The following is an 18944-nucleotide window of genomic DNA, read 5'->3' as shown; positions in this document are numbered from 1 at the left end:
GTCTAAGTTCTTCATAAGTAGTATATGGTATTTCTGTAATACCAGGGGGGTATACTGATTCATTCCCTTCCTTAGTCCTGTTAATCCCCAACATCCCCATCTGGGGAAACAACCTTTCTCGGGGAGGTGGTCCTGGTTAAAACACAGAGTGCTAAGAGGGGGATCAAACATATGCCATATACGCCAGGTCCCTTGAAACATATGCTGTGCAGATGTTTCTTCTCTGCAGCGACTGTGTCAAGCAGCAAGGATGGACCTACTTCTGGCAGCTACTCCAGCTTCCTTTTTTTGTTTCCATTTGCATGGAAAAAAATTTCCAATCCCTTCATTCTCATCCTGTGTGAGTCTTTTGTTCTGAGGTGGGTCTTTGGTAGACAACATATAATTGGGTCATGCTTTGTATCCATCTATCCTATGTCTTTTGATTGGAGCATTTAATTTCTTTACATTTGATGTTTTATTATTCTTTTTATATTTTTATTGATTTCAGGGAGGAAGCGAGAGGGAGAGAGAGATGGAAACATCAATGATGAGAGAATCATTGACTGGCTCCTCCTGCATGCCCCCTACTGGGGATTGAGCCCGCAACCCAGGCATGTGCCCTTGACCGGAATTGAATCCAGGACCTTTCAGTCCACAGGCCGACGCTCTTTCCACTGAGCCATACTGGCTAGGGCTTTTAATGTATTATTGATAGGTAATTATTTATTGCCATTTTAGTTCTGAATGCCTGATTCTCTATTTCTTCTTCTCATTACAGCAATCACTTTAGCATTTCTTGTAGTGTAGGTTTGGTGGTTGCCGCAACCTGCACAGCTAGGGTTCAGGATCTGAAGGAGGGGCCGACACACAAATGAAAATACTATACAAGAAGTATGAATCTAGAAGGCATGGGGGGCCAGTTGGAGACCTCTCTCTTAGAGAGGCACACCGAAACCTGGCCTTATCCGCTTTTTATTCGGTTTTAGATACACATCTTGCCCTCAGTAAAGCACAGCAAACAGGTAGCAGACAGACCATCTCTAAGGTCAATAAAGATCAGTAAAGATCAGTAAGGTCCAGTAAACATTTACTTTGAGGCTATTAGGTCAGGAAATTGCTTCAAGCCACCACCGCTATCTCAACAGAACAATGGTGCTCAGTGTTAGCCCTGCCAACGCCCCAGGTCCATCGGCCTTCCACATTCCTTGGTGCACTTTCATGATAGTGCCAGCAGTGGGTGGCTTCCCGTATCTCCCCCTTTTTGTTTTCTTAATAAATCTTGAAAAGTGTATGTCGTCTGTAGGGCTTGAGTTCTTTTAAGGCTCTTCATTCCACATCTGCAGACTAGAAATAAACATATAAGAACAAGAATGAGACAGACAATTGTGGTTATACTAAGAGGCAAATGTAAGGAGATCCAATGAAAAGGATTGAGGTCTTTAATGTCCTTTTAAAATTGCTGCCAGGCATCTAAGGAACTAGTTTATAGTAGGCTCCTTTCTGAGCCATCAGTTCTTTATGGGTCCCCTTCTCAATCACTGTTCCCTGTGACATGACAGCAATGATATTCGAGTTCTGGATGGTTGACAAACGGTGGGCAATGACAATGCTGGTCCGACCTTCTCTGGCTTTGTCCAGGGCAACCTGCACCGTGGCACAACTGATGACTGCTAGTGTGGCAAGGCTTCTTTACCATCCCCCAGGTCATCTCTGGATTGTTTGTCCTCTGTCTCATTCTCCTCCCATTCCTTATCTTCAGCGTGTTGCTTGGGGCTACTGCTATTTGGGGCTGGAGTAGTTGTCTGTCTACAGCTACAGGTACAGGGTGAGGCTTCAGCTGCAAGGTCCTCATTAGTCTGGTCAGTTCCTCTCTCAGATCCATGTTGAAGTTTAATGTTCCTTGTTGGAATCCACAAGGACTTGGAAGAGTTTTCTGGAAATACACAAACATATCCTTGACCAAATGTTAACAAGGGGTTGGGACCCCTCCATAAACCAGACTTGGGATCTTTGCATTTAACCAGACCATTTTCCTTTGGCTTATTCTGACACCAGTGTAATTCCATAGCTATCTTGCCATCAGCATTACAAGTGAAAAAATGTAAAGTAATTAAGGCTTGGTGTAGTCTACTTATAGGAGATTTCACCACTATTCCCCCTTTTTGTTTTTCAAGTTGGGATTTTAGCTGCAGATGTTGGCATTCTATAATCGCCTGCCCTTGGGAATTGTATGGTATTCCCGTAATGTGCTGAATTTTCCACTTTATACAAAATTGCTAGAAATGACAGCTTGTGTATGCAGGTCCATTATCAGTTTTAATAATTTTGGGAATTCCCATTGATGGCAAAAGCAGCTAGGCAATGATTAACGACCTGGTTTTGCCATTTCCCCTGTAGATGCAGTGGCCCATAGGACCTTTGAAAAAGTGTTTACAGAGACATGCAATGCCCTAAGGTGTCCAAAAGGAGTATAATGTGTTACAGCCATTTGCCAGATATGGTCCCTTATCAATCCTACAGGGTTAATTCCTGTCTTAGGCCCTTGAGGCAGATGTAACATGCAAGTGGGACATTCCTTGATAATCTGTTTTGCCTGCTGTCAAGTGATTGAGAATTGTTTAGACAACATTTTGGCAGGCTGATGTAAAAGCTGATGAGATTCTGTGGCCTGTTTAAATAAGGCAACCAATAGATCAGCATATGCATTTCCTTTTGTTAAAGGACAAGGCAGGGTGGTATGAGCCCTGATGTGAGTAATATAAAAGGGGTATTGTCTTTGCTGTACAATTTGCTGTACCTGTTTAAATAGTATAAATAGACTTTGGTCACTAAGCCATCTTAATCGAGCAGTCTCAATTCTATTTACCAGGCCAGCAGCATAGGCAGAATCAGAAATAATATTAAGAGGCTCTTGGAAATCCTGCATTGCAGTCTTGATAGCTTCTAATTCAATTCTTTGCACAGAAGTATGACTGGTCTGGATGACTCGGTCTGAATTCATTGCATGATAAGCACCATTAATGGTGTCTCATTAATAGTGAGATTTAATGCTTGAAATAATAACTTTTAGTTTACTTTGTAAATAGTACTGGAAGAGATTTTAAAATTTCTCCTTTTTATTAAGCTTAAATTTACTTTTAAACAGCACTCCTTTTGGCGAGTGCTCATTTGCATATGTATGCAAATTTTACTTTAGATGAACCATCAGTAAAAACAGTTAATGCTCAGGAATAGGTTCCTTGCCCAGTATTTTTTTGGTCTAATAATAGGAGTGTAATATAAAAATTGTAGTAATTTGTTTTTTAGTAGGTGACTACTAAGTTCCCTTGAATATCCACTTAGTCCAATTTGCCAATTGAAATCAGCCTGAAATAACTTCTAATTGCTTCCCAGTGAGGGGAAGATAGGTGCATTGGGGTTCTTCTCTTCTAAGCTGCCTGCAGCACTTTTTGAGTTGAGATATTAATTAAGCCATGAGTTCTATATATGTAACTACAGTTTTAGAGGATTGATGCCCTAGGTGGACCCACTTAATAATAGTAGGAGAGTTTTTATTTTGGAAGATGACTCCAGTGGGACAATTTGCAGTAGGTTTAATCTGTCCTGATAAAGGCAATTCAGGCTGTACCATGTTACTTGGGCTGAGGAGATTGCCTGCTCAATTCTTAGTAACTCCTTCCTAGATTCATCTGTTCATGTTCAGGGCAAGGAAAGATTAGTATCACCCCTAAGTATATTGAATAAATTTGTCATTTCTCCCATAGGGATTTTTAGATAAGGTCTTAACCAAGTAATGTCCCCTAATAATTTTTAAAAGTCATTTAAGGTCTTAAGGCAATCCTTTCATATTTCTACTTTTTAAGGCCTAACACATTGATTTTAATTACAGTTTCTAGATATTTGAAGGGGATTCCCCTCAGTATTTTTTCCCAAAGCAATCTCTAAGCCACATTTAGGGAGTTTCTTTTAAAATCTTTTACTTTCTTTTAAACAGCAACCAACTTGGTTGCCTTTCAGAAAAACAGGGAGGAGAGAGACATGCTGGTCAATGTTGCAATGCATACATCTCAAGTAAAAGTAACTTTCTTTATATTTATGGTGTCTCATTAATGGTGAGATTTAATGCTTGAAATAATAACTTTTAGTTTACTTTGTAAATAGTAAACTAGCATTCCTTTTGGCGAGTGCTCATTTGCATATGTATGCAAATTTTACTTTAGACTTTACTAGAACTAATTGCTCATAAGATATTGGCTTCTCATATAAATGAGTTTATATGAGACCTTGATTATATTATAAAAAACTAACTTATTAAGTAAAGTATGCACCTTTATTGAAAAAAGTAAAGTAAGCAAACTTATACATTTGACCTATGAAGTACAGATGCTACCCCACCCCCCAGCCAATCTGAAGAGCAGGCTGGTGGGGGTCTTAGGCATTATGTATGCTCCTGTTTTGAAATTCTGCTGCTGAATATTCTGGTTTTGCTTAAGAAGTGTTCAGCAATCTTGTCCTGCCCTCCCTTTCTGTAGTAACCATTTACTCTGTCCTTGGCAGGGGAGATAAGGGTAGTGGTCTAGCCTTTGTTTAAACTTCCCTGAGATTTTATGACCCTTTTACAACTTTTGCAAATAGTTAACTTTAGAACTTCTTTCTTTCAACATTTTTTCCCTTCTCATTACATATGCAACCTTCACAAATCTCACACTTTTAAATTAGCCTTCAAACCTTCTTTCCACGTCCTTCAAAAATGCATAACCATGCCTTAGACCTTCCAGTAAGTATTTCCACTCTAATATTCTTTCTTTCTGTCATCAACTTGTATAAAACTTCAGCAACTTGCACAGACCTTTTTCTTCTTTTTCTTTTGAAATGTATGCCCTGCCTTCTATTATTAAAACCATGCAATATTTAAACCTTAATTTTCCAATTAAAAGTAAACAGCCAGCATTTCTTAGATTGACATTTATTAACACACTTTTTTGCAATTATTCTAAAAGACATTAATTAAATTTAAACTGGTTTTAGTATTAAAAATTTGGTTGGGACCACAGAATTAATTCTTTTTTTTAAAATAAATCTTTATTGTTCAGATTATTACAGTTGTTCCTCTTTTTTCCCCCCATAGCTCCCCTCCACCCAGTTCCCACCCCACCCTCTGCCCTTACCCCCCACTGTTCTCATCCACAGGTGTACGATTTTCGTCCAGTCTCTTCCTACCACCCCCTTCCCTCCAACCCCTCCCCCCCCACCCCGAGAGTTGTCAGTCCACTCCCTTTCTATGCCCCTGATTCTATTATATTCACCAGTTTACTCTGTTCATCAGATTTTTTTATTGACTTAATTTTTAGATTCACTTGTTGATAGATACGTATTTGTTGTTCATAATTTTTATCTTTACCTTTTTCTTCTTCTTCCTCTTAAAGGATACCTTTCAGCATTTGATATAATACTGGTTTGGTGGTAATGAACTCCTTTAGCTTTTTCTTATCAGTGAAGCTCTTTACCTGACCTTCAATTCTGAATGATAGCTTTGCTGGATAAAGTAATCTTGGTTGTAGGTTCTTGGCATTCATCACTTTGAATATTTCTTGCCACTCCCTTCTGGCCTGCATAGTTTCTGTTGAGAAATCAGCTGACATTCGTATGGGTATTCCCTTGTAGGTGACTGACTGTTTTTCTCTTGCTGCTTTTAAGATTCTCTCTTTGTCTTTTGCCGTTGTTGGCATTTTAATTATGATGTGTCTTGGTGTGGTCCTCTTTGGATTCTTTTTGTTTGGGGTTCTCTGCGCTTCCTGGACTTGTAAGTCTATTTCTTTCACCAGGTAGGGGAAGTTTTCTGTCATTATTTCCTCAAATAGGTTTTCAATATCTTGCTCTCTCTTCTTCTGGCACCCCTATAATTCTGATGTTGGTGCACTTGAAGTTGTCCCAGAGGCTCCTTACACTATCTTCATATTTTTGGATTCTTTTTTCTTTTTGCTTTTCTGGTTGGGTATTTTTTGCTTCTTCGTATTTCAAATCTTTGACTTGATTCTTGTGATCCTCTTGTCTGCTGTTGGATCTCTGTATATTATTCTTTATTTCAGTCAGTGTATGCTTAATTTCTAGTTGGTCTTTTTTCATATCCTTCAGGGTCTCACTAAATTTATCGGCAGTTTCTAGAAAATTCTTGAAAAACCTTATAAGTGTGGTTTTGAACTCTATATCCAGTCGTTTGCTTTCCTCCATTTCTGTCATTTGTGACCTGTTTCTTTGTCTCCGCATTTTTTATGCTTCCCTGTGTTGGTAGAGTGGCTTTGTGTGCTAGATGTCCTATAGGGCCCATTGGCTCAGCCTCTCCAATTACCTGAGGTGGACACTCTTGGTGCACCCCCTTGTGGGCTTTGTGCATAGTCTTGTTGTAGATAAGCCTTGATTGTTGTAGGTATCACTGGGAGGAATTGGCCTCCAGGCCAATTGGCTGTGAGAATCAGCTGTGTCTACGGTGGGAGAACTTCTGTGCTGAGAACACCCTTCTGGGGCAAGACTTGCTTCAGTGGGGCTTTGGTGCTCACTGAGTCTGCCCCCTGCATGTGTCCTTTATGGATCTGAGGAGTTGTAATCTGGATGGTCCCACTCTGACCACTGGATACACGGGCTCTTGAATCTCCAAGGAGGTGCTAATTTAGCCTCTGCCTGAGGCTGCCCAGCAGGAGCTATGGAGAGCTCTGCAGATTCCTCTTCCTTGTTTGGGTTTTGGAGGTGCTCAGATGAGGCCCAGCTGTGAAGCAATGCAAGCTGCTGTGGGGCCTTGGGCCTTCACTTGGAAGTTCTGGGTCTGTCTGGCCCAGCTGAGTTTGTTAGGTAATTTTCAGATTGCAAAGGGCCAGGGCATTCATATGCAAAAGCATCTTTGCAGCTTGGGTGGGCGGGGTCTCAGGGGATCAACAGGGCAGAGCAAGCAGCTATGGCTGATCCTCAGCCCTGCCCTAAGAGGCCCCATGTCTCAGTGTCCCAATAATTGCTGCAAGCACCTCTGAGAGAAAGCTGCCCTCGAGTTCTGAGTTCTGCCCACTGCCAGATAGTCCAGTTTCCCCCCACACGAGTCTGGATCCCCAGAGACTTCCCGGAACTGGAGTTCAGAGCAGTCAGGAGCTTGTGACTCCCTCCCAATTAAAAAAGACAGCCACGTCCTCAATTGCCAGCCCTTGCCGCGTGCGCCTCCATACCTCTGCACTTTACTTCTGCACCCACCTCCTCTGAGTCTCAGTGTGCTTTTCTCTTTCCTTCTAGCTGTAGAATTTCCACTCAGCCAGCCTTCCTGTGGTTCTGGATGATGTCTGTTTTGTCTTTTAGTTGTATTTTTGAAGTAGTTGTGGGAGGCAGCAATTTCAGGTGTTTACCTATGCCGCCATCTTGGTTCTCTCTTTAGCCTTTTTATATACTAGGTAGATCTGCTAAGCCTACCAATCTCTAGTGATGGACAATGCCAAATGCTATCTCTGACTAATTATATCCAGCAAGGACTCAAAGCCTCTGCATGCAGAGACCATCCTCTGCATGCAGACTGATTGGATTCAGTCTTGAGTAGCCTCTGGCAATCATCCACAGTTGGGGTGAGAGGTTTTCCAACAGGGTGGGGCAATTCCTTTTGCCTGGAGGATAATTGTTATTCTCAGTCTCTTAAAGAGCTTCAGGAACTCCACAGCGTGGGGTAAGGGGTTTTCCAATATTCTTGGTCAACTGTCTTTCTCCCAGTCAAAAACCGCCTATATAGCAAAGGTCTGCCTGAGAAAGATGACCTCCTCAGTGTGAGAGAATTACTCTGCACAGGAAACCAGAGTGTCTGCCTTCCAAGCTCTAATCCCAGAGCCCCCAACTCTGGCTTCTGCTCACACAGTTCCAGTCCACTCTGCCCTCCCTCTGCCAAAACCCAAGGTGAGTGGCTGCACACTAAATTTTGCACATTGGTCATTTAAGAGGGTGCCTGCATTTCCAGCCATCTGATCCCTGGTAGACAGCCACTGTGCTGCTTTTCACAGCCATATGTTATGTGGGCACCTTTTTCAGTTTGGTGCTCTCCGCTGGGGGCGTAGTTTTGGGATCAGACTACCAAATTCTCAATAGTAACCTCCTACAGCTGAGATATCTATGTTCCAGAACTTCAGTTGCTGTCTGTGGGAGCCCGGCCAGCCCTTTCACGCCTTTACCCTTCCTGCCAGTCTCTATGTTGTCTTCACTTTCTGTCCTTGGTTATCAAGGTTCTCTTCAGCTAGTCTTCAGTTGATTATTCAAGATGTTTTTTTAAAAAAATATTTTTATTGATTAAGAGAAGAAAGCAGAGGGAGAGAGAGATAGAAGTATCGATGATGAGAGAGAATCATTGATGGGCTACCTCCTGCATGCTCCACACTGTGGATTGAGCCTGTAGCCCAACCATGTGCCCTGACCAGGAATTGAACTGTGACTTCCTGGTTCATAGGTCGATGCTCAACCACTGAGCTATGCTGGCTGGGAAGGATGGTATTTTTGTATTTTAGTTGTAATTTCAGTTTGGTCCTGGGAGTGTGCCTGTGCAGCATCCACTTACTCCACCACCATTTTTAATCTCTTTCATGAGTTTATTTTGTTAATTAGATTTCTTGTTCATTTACTTTGATTTTTAGGTGCAATTGTTAATAGATATGTGTTTATTGCCCCCTCCTCCTCCTCCTCCTCCTCCTCCTCCTTCTCCTTAAAGACTACCCTTCAACATTTCATGTAATATTGGTTTGGTGGTGATGAACTCCTTTAGCTCTTTCTTGTCTATGGCACTCTTTACCTTCAGTTCTAAATGAGAGCTTTGCTGGGTAATCTTGGCTGTAGGACTTGCTATTCGTCACTTTGAATATTTCTTGCCATTCCCTCTGGTCTGCACATTTCTGTTGAGAAATCAGCTGAGAGTCCTATGGGTGCTCCCTTGTAGGTAACTAACTGCTTTTCTTTCTTTTTCTTTTTGATTAATCCTCATCAGAGGATATTTTTCCATTGATTTTTTAGGGAGAGTGGAAGCGAGAAGGGAAAGACAGAGAGAAACATTGATGTGAGAGGAACCCATCTATTGGTTGCCTCCTGAATGCACCCAACTAGGGGGACAAACTCTACCTCCATCTCCAATAATGGCACATGACTCAAGACTGGCCAATTAGAGCACTACATTCCCTTGGGCTTCAGGGATTGGTTCAGGGATGGACATATGACCTAATCCAGGCCAATGGGAACCTTCTATAGGAGGCAAAATAACATGAGGTCTGGAATATCTTTCTTTTTTTAAATTGTTGACATTATTATAGATATTCCCTATTTCCCCCACTTTGCCTTCTTCCACCCAGACAATAAGGTGGTGTAGCCAACCACATTATTGTCTGCATTCATGGGCGATGTATATATGTTCTTTGGCTATTCTTTTCATCTTCTTTTATCCTGGTGTTTTGGGATTCTTAGGATATATTTCCAGAAGTGGGATTGCTGGGTCAAAGACATTTCCATTTTTAATTTTCTGAGGAAACTTCATACAGTGACTGCACCAGTCTGCATTCCCACCATTAGTTTCCTTTTCTCCATTAGGGTTTCCTTTTCTCCACATCCTCACCAACACTTGTTGTTTGTTGATTTATTGACAGTAGCCATTCTGGCATATATCTCATTGTGGTTGTAATTTGCTTGTCTCTGGTGATTAGTGATGTTGAGCATTTTTTTTCATATGTCTATTGGCCATCTGTATATCCACTTTGGAGAAGTGTCTTTTGCCCATTTTTCTTTCTTTCCTTTTTTAAAAAAATATATTTTTATTTATTCAGAGAATAAGAGAAAGGGAGAGAGTGATAGAAACATCAGTGATGAGAGAGAACCACTGATAGTCTGTCCCCTGCATGCCCCACACTGGAGATGGAGCCTACAACCTGGGCATGTGCCCTGACTGGGAATCGAACCATGACCTCCTGGTTCATAGGTCGATGCTCAACCACTGAGCCACGCCAACCAGGCCCTTTGCCCATTTTTCAATTGGATTGTTTGTCTTCCTGATTTTTAGTTGTGTGAGTTCTTTATCATATCTTGGAAATTACGCCCCTATCAGATGCATCCTTAGCAAATACGTCCTCCCACACAGTGGGCTCCCTTTTCATTTTGTTGGCAGGTTCTTTTTTTTTAAATCCTCACCTGAGGACATTTTTCCATTGAATTTTAGGGAGAGTGGAAGAGAGAGGGAAACAGAGAGAAACATCGATGTGAGAGAAACACACCGGAATCGAACCCGGGACCCACTGAGCCAAACCGACTAGGGCTGTTGGTGGATTCCTTTGCTGTGTAGAAGCTTTTTGGTTTAATGTACTCCCATATGTTTTTTTTCCTTTGTTTCCCTTTCCCTAGGAGATATATCGTCAAAAATACTGCTACAAGACATAGCACAGGGTGCGGAATCTCGGAGGGAAGGTGGCAGAGGGTGGGTGGGAGGTAACCTACCAAAGAACGTGTGTACATATATGCATAACCCATGGGCCCAGACAACAGGGTGGTGAAGGCCTGGGGTGGGGGCTGGGGGCGGCTGGAGGAGGTTAGTGGGGGGGGAGAAGGGGACATATGTAATACTTTCAACAATAAAGAATTATTTAAAAAATATATTGCTACAGAGATGTCTGAGATTTTACTGCTTTATGTCTTCTAGGATTTTTATGGTTTTGTGACTTACATTTAAGTCTTTTATACATTTTAAGTTTATTCTTGTGTATGGTGTAAGTTGGTGGTCTGGTTTCATTTTCTTGCATATACCTGTCCAATTTTACCATCACTCTTTGTTGAATAGACTGCCTTGACTCCATTGTATGCTCTTGCCTCCTTTGTCAAATATTAATTGAGCATAATGGGTTGGGGGTCTCTGTTCTGTTCCATTTGTCTATATGCCTGTTCTTGTGCTGCTTGGCTTTGCATCCCAGCTCTGTTATTTATTGGCTGTTGCAAATACCCTAGCCTCTCTGTGCCTCAGTTTCCTTGTCTGTAAAGCAAAAACTACGTATGATAGCTTTTACCTCATTGGATTTCATATTTCTAACAAATGTTTGCTGAGTACCTACTATGTGCTTGATTCTAGGCCTTAAGAATGAAACAGTAGTGAGCAAAACAGATGCAAACCCCTGCCTTAGTGGCACTGACATTCTCATGGGGCAGGCAGACAGTGACCAACACATAGGCCAATGAAGGCATTTTAGAAGGAGATAAGTGGTGAGAAGAAAAGTAAAGCAGGAAAGGGGCATGGGGAGTGCTGGAAGGTTTTTCAACTCTAAATTGAGTGGTCAGGGAAGACCTCAGTAGGAAGGTGATGTGCCAACACTTGAAAGAAGGGATCAAACCATGTGGGTAGAAAGTATTCCAGGCAGAGAGAGCAGCATGTGCAAAGGGCCTGTGATGGGAATGTGAAAAATGGCAAGGAGACATGAGTGGGCATTGTAACCCATGGAAAGTATTAGAATGTTGTCTGACACACAGTAAGCCTGATAGAAACGCTTATGGAGTTGTTGTCATCATTATTGTTATTAAAATTTTTTTTTCTCTTCTCTCCCCATCTTAGGAACCTCAGCTGGATGACGAGAAGGGCTGAAATGTTGCCCTCAGGGTCAGGTCCTTTTTTGATGGTGGCTGGGGCTGGGGTGGGGTCAGGTGGGGAGAAGGAGAAAATACAGAATCTCTCTCCCCGTCTCCCAGTGTTCTGTTCTTACTGTGTTTTCGGTCACTGCACTCCATCCTGAGGTCTGTGGAAGTTGCCTGCTGCAGTTTTCACAGCATCTCCAATGGTCAGCCCAGTGGGGGAGGGAAGGGCAGGGTGAGTATAAGGCCAGGCCTGTTGCTCCCCAGGTTTGCTGCAGAAACCCAGGAAACCAAGAACCCCTTTCCCTCACTGTCCTTCCAGGCACCCCTGCCATTTGTGGGTTCATGAACTCCTACCCATAGTTCACAGCCCAACCCTCTTGTATTCTTTACCAGAAAGCTTCCTGAGCCTAGTTAGTGACCTTCCCCTTCCCTGATGTCCTATGAGCTTGGACCTCATTCTCTATCCCTTGGCTGCGACAGGCAGCTCTGCCCTGACCACTGTGCTCCCTGTGGGCGGGAACATCTTCACCCTCAGTCCTTATCCCAGTGCTCAGAACAGGGTCTGGCTAAGTGCATTTGCTAGATAAATGTTGGATAGAATTTGCAACAGAAATCTGAGGTATGCAGAGGGCACTCTGTGGGCTAGGGCCTGGTGTCAGGAAACTGTATGTGGGGACAGGGGACAGTAGAGGGTAAGTACAGGAAGCTCCAAAGGACCAGGCCTACCCGGGGCGTCTGCTTGGTAGCTTCCTCAGTCTGGGCAAATCTTCATCTCCATAAAGGGCACACCCCTGCAAGGCAGCCATGGGGACGCCCCAGGAGCTTCTAGGTATTGTAATGTACCCCGCGAATCACACAAGGATGCCTCAAGAAGTTGAATTAAGGAGCCACATTTATTTTAAAGCCGGAAGCTACGAGGGGGCAAATGCTCTCCAAATCTTGTAGCACCTGAGTGAGAGCAGTAGCCAGCTTATAAAGGCAAAACCCACAACCTGCTAGACATTGGAATGTGGAATTATCTTGCGAAAGCAGTTTTACAGAAGCAAAATTGAGCAAAGTTAATAATCTCTAAGGCAGTGGTTCTCAACCTTCCTAATGCCGCGACCCTTTAATACAGTTCCTCATGTTGTGGTGACCCCCAATTTCATTGTTACAAATTGAACATAATTAAAGCATGGTGATTAATCACAAAAACAATATGTAATTATATATGTGTTTTCTGATGGTCTTAGGTGACCCCTGTGAAAGGGTCGTTTGACCCCCAAAGGGGTTGTGACCCCCAGGTTGAGAACCGCTGCTCTAAAGATTATCTATAGTTTCAGTTCGAGGAGCCACTGAGTCATCGGAGAGTATTCCCGGAGCCACTGAGTTAAGGAAAGCGATTTTGTGGTTCTGGTCCTCAGACACAGGAGAATAGCCTGTGTGATGTGGGCTGGCAACATAATGGGGTGATTTATGTGAGTTTCCAGGTCTCAATCTGGAAACTGAGGTACCTACCCTATTGTTTGAGCAAGCATCCCCCTATGTTTAAACACCCCCCTGTGTTTCTCTGAGCAGGTGTAGTCCACTACTTCTGAGAGCTGGACAGGACAGTCATTAGAATGGCTGTCCCAGGCTGACTTCCACTCACAGTGCACGGGGTTCCTGAGTTCCCACATCCCCACCACCAGCTTCCTGCATTTTGCCAGTGTACTAGGTGTGAAGGTCATCTCCTTGTTTTCATTTGCATTTCTTTGATTACTCATCTCATATATATATATATATATATTTTTTTAAATTAAATCTTTATTGTTCAGATTATTACATTTGTTCCTCTTTTTTTCCCCCCCATAACTCCCCTCCTCCCAGTTCCCGCCCCACCCTCCGTCCTCACTCCCCACCCACTGTCCTCATCCATAGGTGCACGATTTTTGTCCAGTCTCTTCCCGCATCTCCCACACCCCTTTCCCCCCCAGGAATAGTCAGTCCATTCCCTTTCTATGTCCCTGATTCTATTATAATCAACAGTTCATTCTGTTCATCAGATTATTTATTCACTTGATTCTTAGATTCACTTGTTGATAGATGCATATTTGTTGTTCATAATTTGTATCTTTACCTTTTTCTTCCTCTTCCTCTTCTTAAAGGATACCTTTCAGCATTTCATATAATCCTGGTTTGGTGGTGATGAACTCCTTTAGCTTTTCCTTATCTGTGAAGCTCTTTATCTGACCTTCAATTCTGAATGATAGCTTTGCTGGATAAAGTAATCTTGGTTGTAGGTTCTTGGTATTCATCACTTTGAATATTTCTTGCCACTCCCTTCTGGCCTGCAAAGTTTCTGTTGAGAAATCAGCTGACAGTCGTATGGGTATTCCCTTGTAGGTAACTGAGTTTCTTTCTCTTGCTGTTTTTAAGATTCTCTCTTTATCTTTTGCTCTTGGCATTTTAATGATGATGTGTCTTGGTGTGGTCCTCTTTGGATTCCTTTTGTTTGGGGTTCTCCGCGCTTCTTGGACCTGTAAGTCCATTTCTTTCACCAGGTGGGGGAAGTTTTCTGTCATTATTTCTTCAAATAGGTTTTCAATATCTTGCTCTCTCTCATCTTCTGGCACCCCTATAATTCTGATGTTGGTACGCTTGAAGCTGTCCCAGAGGCTCCTTACACTATCCTCGCATTTTTGGATTCTTTTTTCATTTTGCTTTTCTAGTTGGGTGTTTTTTGCTTCCTCGCATTTCAAATCATTGACTTGATTCTTGCGCTCCTCTGGTCTGCTGTCGGGAGTCTGTATAATATTCGTTATTTCAGTCCGTGTATGCTTAATTTCTGGTTGGTTCCCCAATATAAGATCGAGGGTCACATTAGTTTTCTTGTAGATCTCATTAAGTTTATCGGCGGCTTCTAAACAGTTCTTGAGAGACCTTAAAAGCGTGGTTCTGAACTCTATATCTTCCATTGACAATTTTGTCCTGTTTCTTTGTCTCCGCATTTTGTTATGCTTCCTTGGTGCACCCCCTAGTGGTCTTTGTTCACAGTCTTATAGTTAAATCTTGATTGTTGTAGCTAATTCCAGGGAGGGTTTGACCTCCAGGCCAAGTGGCTATGAGAATCAGCTGTGTCAGCAGTGAGAGAACTTCTGTCCTCTAGGGAGGTGCTAATCTAGCCTTTGCCTGAGGCTATCCGGCAAATGCCTCTGTGCAGGGCTTGGGCGGGGCGGGTCGAACAGGATCAACAGGGTGGGTCGGAGAGAGCAGTTATGGCGGCTCTCAGTCCTGACCCCAGGGGCTCTGCCTCTCTGAGTCCCAGCACCCGCTGCAAAGCTCAGAGAGAAAGCTGCACTCGCTCTGACCAAAGCCAGACAATCCCGCTTCTCCCGTTTGAGTCTGGGTCCCTAAAGACTCGCCCGGATCTGGAGCTCAGAGTCTGCGACTCCCTCCCGATTGAAAACGCCAACCGAGCCCTCCGCTGCCAGCCCGCTCTCGCACTCCGCACCTCAGAATTTGACTTCAGCACTGTGCCTCCTCTGAGTGTCCGTATGTGTTTCTCTTTCCTCCTAGTTGTAGGACTTCCACTCAGCCAGCGTTCCTGTAGTTCTGGGTGATGTCCCTTCCGTTTTTTGGTTTCACTTTTGAAGTAGTTGTTCAAAGCAGCAAACTCCGGCGTTAACCTAAGCTGCCATCTTGGTTCTCCTCCATCTCATATATATTTTAAAAAATACTTTTTATTGATTTCAGAGAGGAAGGGAGAGGGAGAAAGAGATAGAAACATCAATGATGAAAGAGTTGCTTTGAGTTCTTAGATTTCTTTTTTATTCACACAGAATGTCCACTTCAGATCCCCCATAAGGCTTCATCAATCCTGCCAGAACCCTGGTTTCCCAAGAACCTTGGCTAGTGTAAGATCTATAGGACATAGTAGGATAGCAGGGTGAGGACATCTTTAAACAGTTAGTTGAGAAAATGTGGACAAGTTAGTAACTGGTGTTGGGGTAACCAGGTAGCCATAAAAAAAAGAAATTTTAAATCTTTATCTCATACTATACATCAGGATAAATTTCAAATGGTTCAAATATAAACAAAGAAACCATACAAACACATTGAGAAAACTTTGAGATTAGAAATCTTACAGGTTTAAAAGAAAATAGGAAACAAAAGCAAAAGCGAAAATCTCCATGTCAAAGGGCTTTCAGAAAAACCAAGGACAAATGACAATTTGGGAAAAAATATTCATAACTCACAGCACAAGCTATTATCATCTCATATCACTATATACCAGGTCAGGACACTTACAAGCATCAACCAATGAATGCATAAATAAGTGGAACCATAATCATCGATGTTTCTCTCTCTCTCTCTCTCTCTCTCTCTCTCTCTCTCTCTCTCTCTCTCTCAAAAAAAGATATGAACTTATAGTTCATGGAAATGGGAATATATATGACTTTTATATGAAACAATATTTAACTTCACTCAAGGGAAAAGCAAATTAAAACTGATCTACAATATTTCAACTAGATAGATTGGCAGAACCCAGACATTTAACGGCTTACTATGTTGGCTAGGCTGTGAGAAAATGTTCATGTCCTTCAGTTGCTGGTTGCTGGGGTCCAACCCCAGCAGGTCCAGGGGTCCTCAAAGGTGTGGACGGAGTCGGCGAAGAAGGAATGACACGGAGACAGCATTTAGTTGATCAGCAGCCTAGCCAGGATCTCTAGCCAAGTTCTGGTCAGGATCTCCGGCAAAGTTCTGGTTAGGATCTCCAGCCAGGTTCTGTGTCCATGTTCTCTTGCTAGGTTCTCCAGCCAGGTTCTCCAGGTTCTCCAGCCAGGTTCTGTAGCCATGTTCCCTCGCTAGGTTCTCCAGCCAGGTTCTGTCCAGGTTCTCCAGTCAGGTTCAGTCACCAGGTTCTAGTCAGGTTCTCTTGCCATATTCTATCCAGGTTCTATAGCCAGATTCTGTCTCTAGGTTCTTCAGCCAGGTTCTCTTGCTAGGTTCTGTCTCTAGGTTCTGTGGCCAGTTTCTGTCCAGGATCTTTTGCCATGTTCTCTCCAGTGAAGTTCTTCTGTCTGTCTCTAGGTTCTGTGTGGGTTCTGTGTCTAGGTTCTGTGTCTAGGTTCTGTGTCCTGTTGTCTTGTTACATCTGTATTTATACCAGTTGATTCCAGTCCTATCAATCTCTATTCCAAAGGTTAGGGCGTTTCTTATCTCCATTCCAGGGAGTAAAGATTATGTAGCTTAAGCATGATTGTTCGTAGTTAGTGATTAATTACCTGCCTGGCACTTAGTTAAGGGGTTTTATTCTCTCCCTAACTTCAGGGGAAAATCCCTACCTGGGGAAACAACCTTTCTCAGAGAGGTGACCTTGGTTAAAACATATTAAGAACAGTATGCCATATATGCCAGGTCCCTTGAAACAGCAAGGATGGACCGGCTCCCGGCAGCTGGTGAGAGTGCAAAATTGGACATGTATGGAGGACAACATAACAATACCTATAAGTAACTTTCAAATTTCAAATAAGTACCTTTGGCCCAGAATTCTTGCTTCTTGAAATTCATCCTACAGTTATTCTATACTACAAGCCTAGTGCATGAATTTGTGCACCTCGAAAGGAACTTGGCCACGAGGCTACGGTAGGCACAGGGGCAGTCTCGGCCCATACCCTGCGACTCCGCCTGGGCCCTCCTTCCGTGACCCCTGGTCCCCTGTCTGCTGGCAGCTGTGCCCTGGCTGCTGCCGCTCCCATGCGTTGATGGTGCCAGCCCCGGCTCTGCTTGCACCTGTTGATGGCATGGAGCGATTGGGGCCAGCACCAGCAGTGGGTGCAAATGGCAGCTGCTGCCCTGATCACCCCTTAGGAGCAGGGGGAGGTGGAGAAGCCCTCAGGGGCGATCAGGGCCAGCAGCTGCTGCTCGCACCCACTGATGGCGCTGAGTGATTGGGTCCGGCGCTAGTCACCAGCAGCAGGTATGAGTGGCGGTGCTGGCACCGCAGCATGCAGGAGCAAAGAATTTTCAGTAACCACCAGAGGCTCGCCCTGATGACAGCGACCGGTCCCCTGCCTTGGTCTTATGTCTCTGCTTACCTGCTCCACCATACCTCCGCGGCCAATGCCTCCATGTTCTGCACACACCGCCTGCTGGTCAGCACACATCATAGTGACCGATTGTTTGGTTGTTCGGTTTCCTGGTTGTTCTGCTGTTCGGTCTATTTGCATATTAGCCGTTTATTATATAAGCATAGTACCTCTTTTCAATTTCCTAATGTATACACAGCAAATCTAGGGTGGCTTTTCATTTCTTTATAAAGGTTGGCATATTATGTATGCCTTTTCAGTAAGAACATATCTTGAAGATCCTTCTAAACCACTACATTTCCTCATTCTTTTTAAGAGATGTATTTTATTCCATTTAGTGGTTATGTTATAATTTATTTAACCAGGAACACTTTGATGAGCATTTACATTATTTCCCATGTATTCCTAATTTTTTTATTATTATATTAATATCAGGTGTATACCCCAGTGAAAATAGAATAGGATTTTTTGGGATGATCACTTAGTAAGTTTAGAACAGCCGTGGGCAAACTACGGCCCGCGGGCTGGATCCGGCCCGTTTGAAATGAATAAAACTAAAAAAAAAAAAGACCGTACCCTTTTATGTAATGATGTTTACTTTGAATTTATATTAGTTCACACAAACACTCCATCCATGCTTTTGTTCCGGCCCTCCGGTCCAGTTTAAGAACCCACTATGTCTGCCGAAACCGGTTTGGCTCAGTGGATAGAGCGTCGGCCTGCGGACTGAAAAGTCCCAGGTTTGATTCCGGTCAAGGGCATGTGCCTGGGTTGCGGGCACATCCCCAGTAGGAGATGTGCAGGAGGCGGCTGATCGATGTTTCTCTCCCATCGATGTTTCTAACTCTCTATCTCTCTCCCTTCCTCTCTGTAAAAAATCAATAAAATATATTTTAAAAAATAAAAGAACCCACTGTGGCCCTCGAGTCAAAAAGTTTGCCCACCCCTGGTTTAGAACTTACTAAGTGATGATCCCAAAAAATCTCATACCCATCAGGCACCATACATAGTTACTAGAATATTATTGACTATGTTCCCTATGCTCCCATTGCCGGGTCTGACCAGCAGACCCTGAACAATGGATGAATGATTACTCTGACACACGTTTCTGTGAAAGAGAGGCTAAGGGGCTAGCTGGCATAAAGAGCCAAAAAAGCCCTGTTCACCTGCCTCCCTTAGGCTTTTATTGTAACAACAGCTTGAACTAAAATTAACCTCTAGATACAATCAGCAGGATAAGCATCCTTGAGAAAACACCTGCACCTGTGGGGACAGAAGGGAAATTCTACTCATTGCAAAGAAATC

At 43.2% G+C, this 18944-nt stretch overlaps 1 protein-coding gene across 1 annotated transcript; it reads right to left on the bottom strand.

Annotated features, from left to right (window-relative positions):
• Positions 1–1452: 1452 nt before the first annotated feature.
• Positions 1453–1933, bottom strand: LOC118674076 (multidrug resistance protein pgp-1-like). Its single transcript, XM_036345298.1, is given in 2 exon segments — positions 1453–1666; positions 1668–1933. Coding segments are annotated over 2 exon segments (480 nt in total).
• Positions 1934–18944: the final 17011 nt, after the last annotated feature.

The sequence above is a fragment of the Myotis myotis genome, unplaced genomic scaffold, assembly GCF_014108235.1.
Source record: "Myotis myotis isolate mMyoMyo1 unplaced genomic scaffold, mMyoMyo1.p scaffold_m19_p_19, whole genome shotgun sequence".
In the NCBI taxonomy this organism is placed as follows: domain Eukaryota; kingdom Metazoa; phylum Chordata; class Mammalia; order Chiroptera; family Vespertilionidae; genus Myotis; species Myotis myotis.
This window is presented reverse-complemented; position numbering and strand designations above follow the sequence as displayed.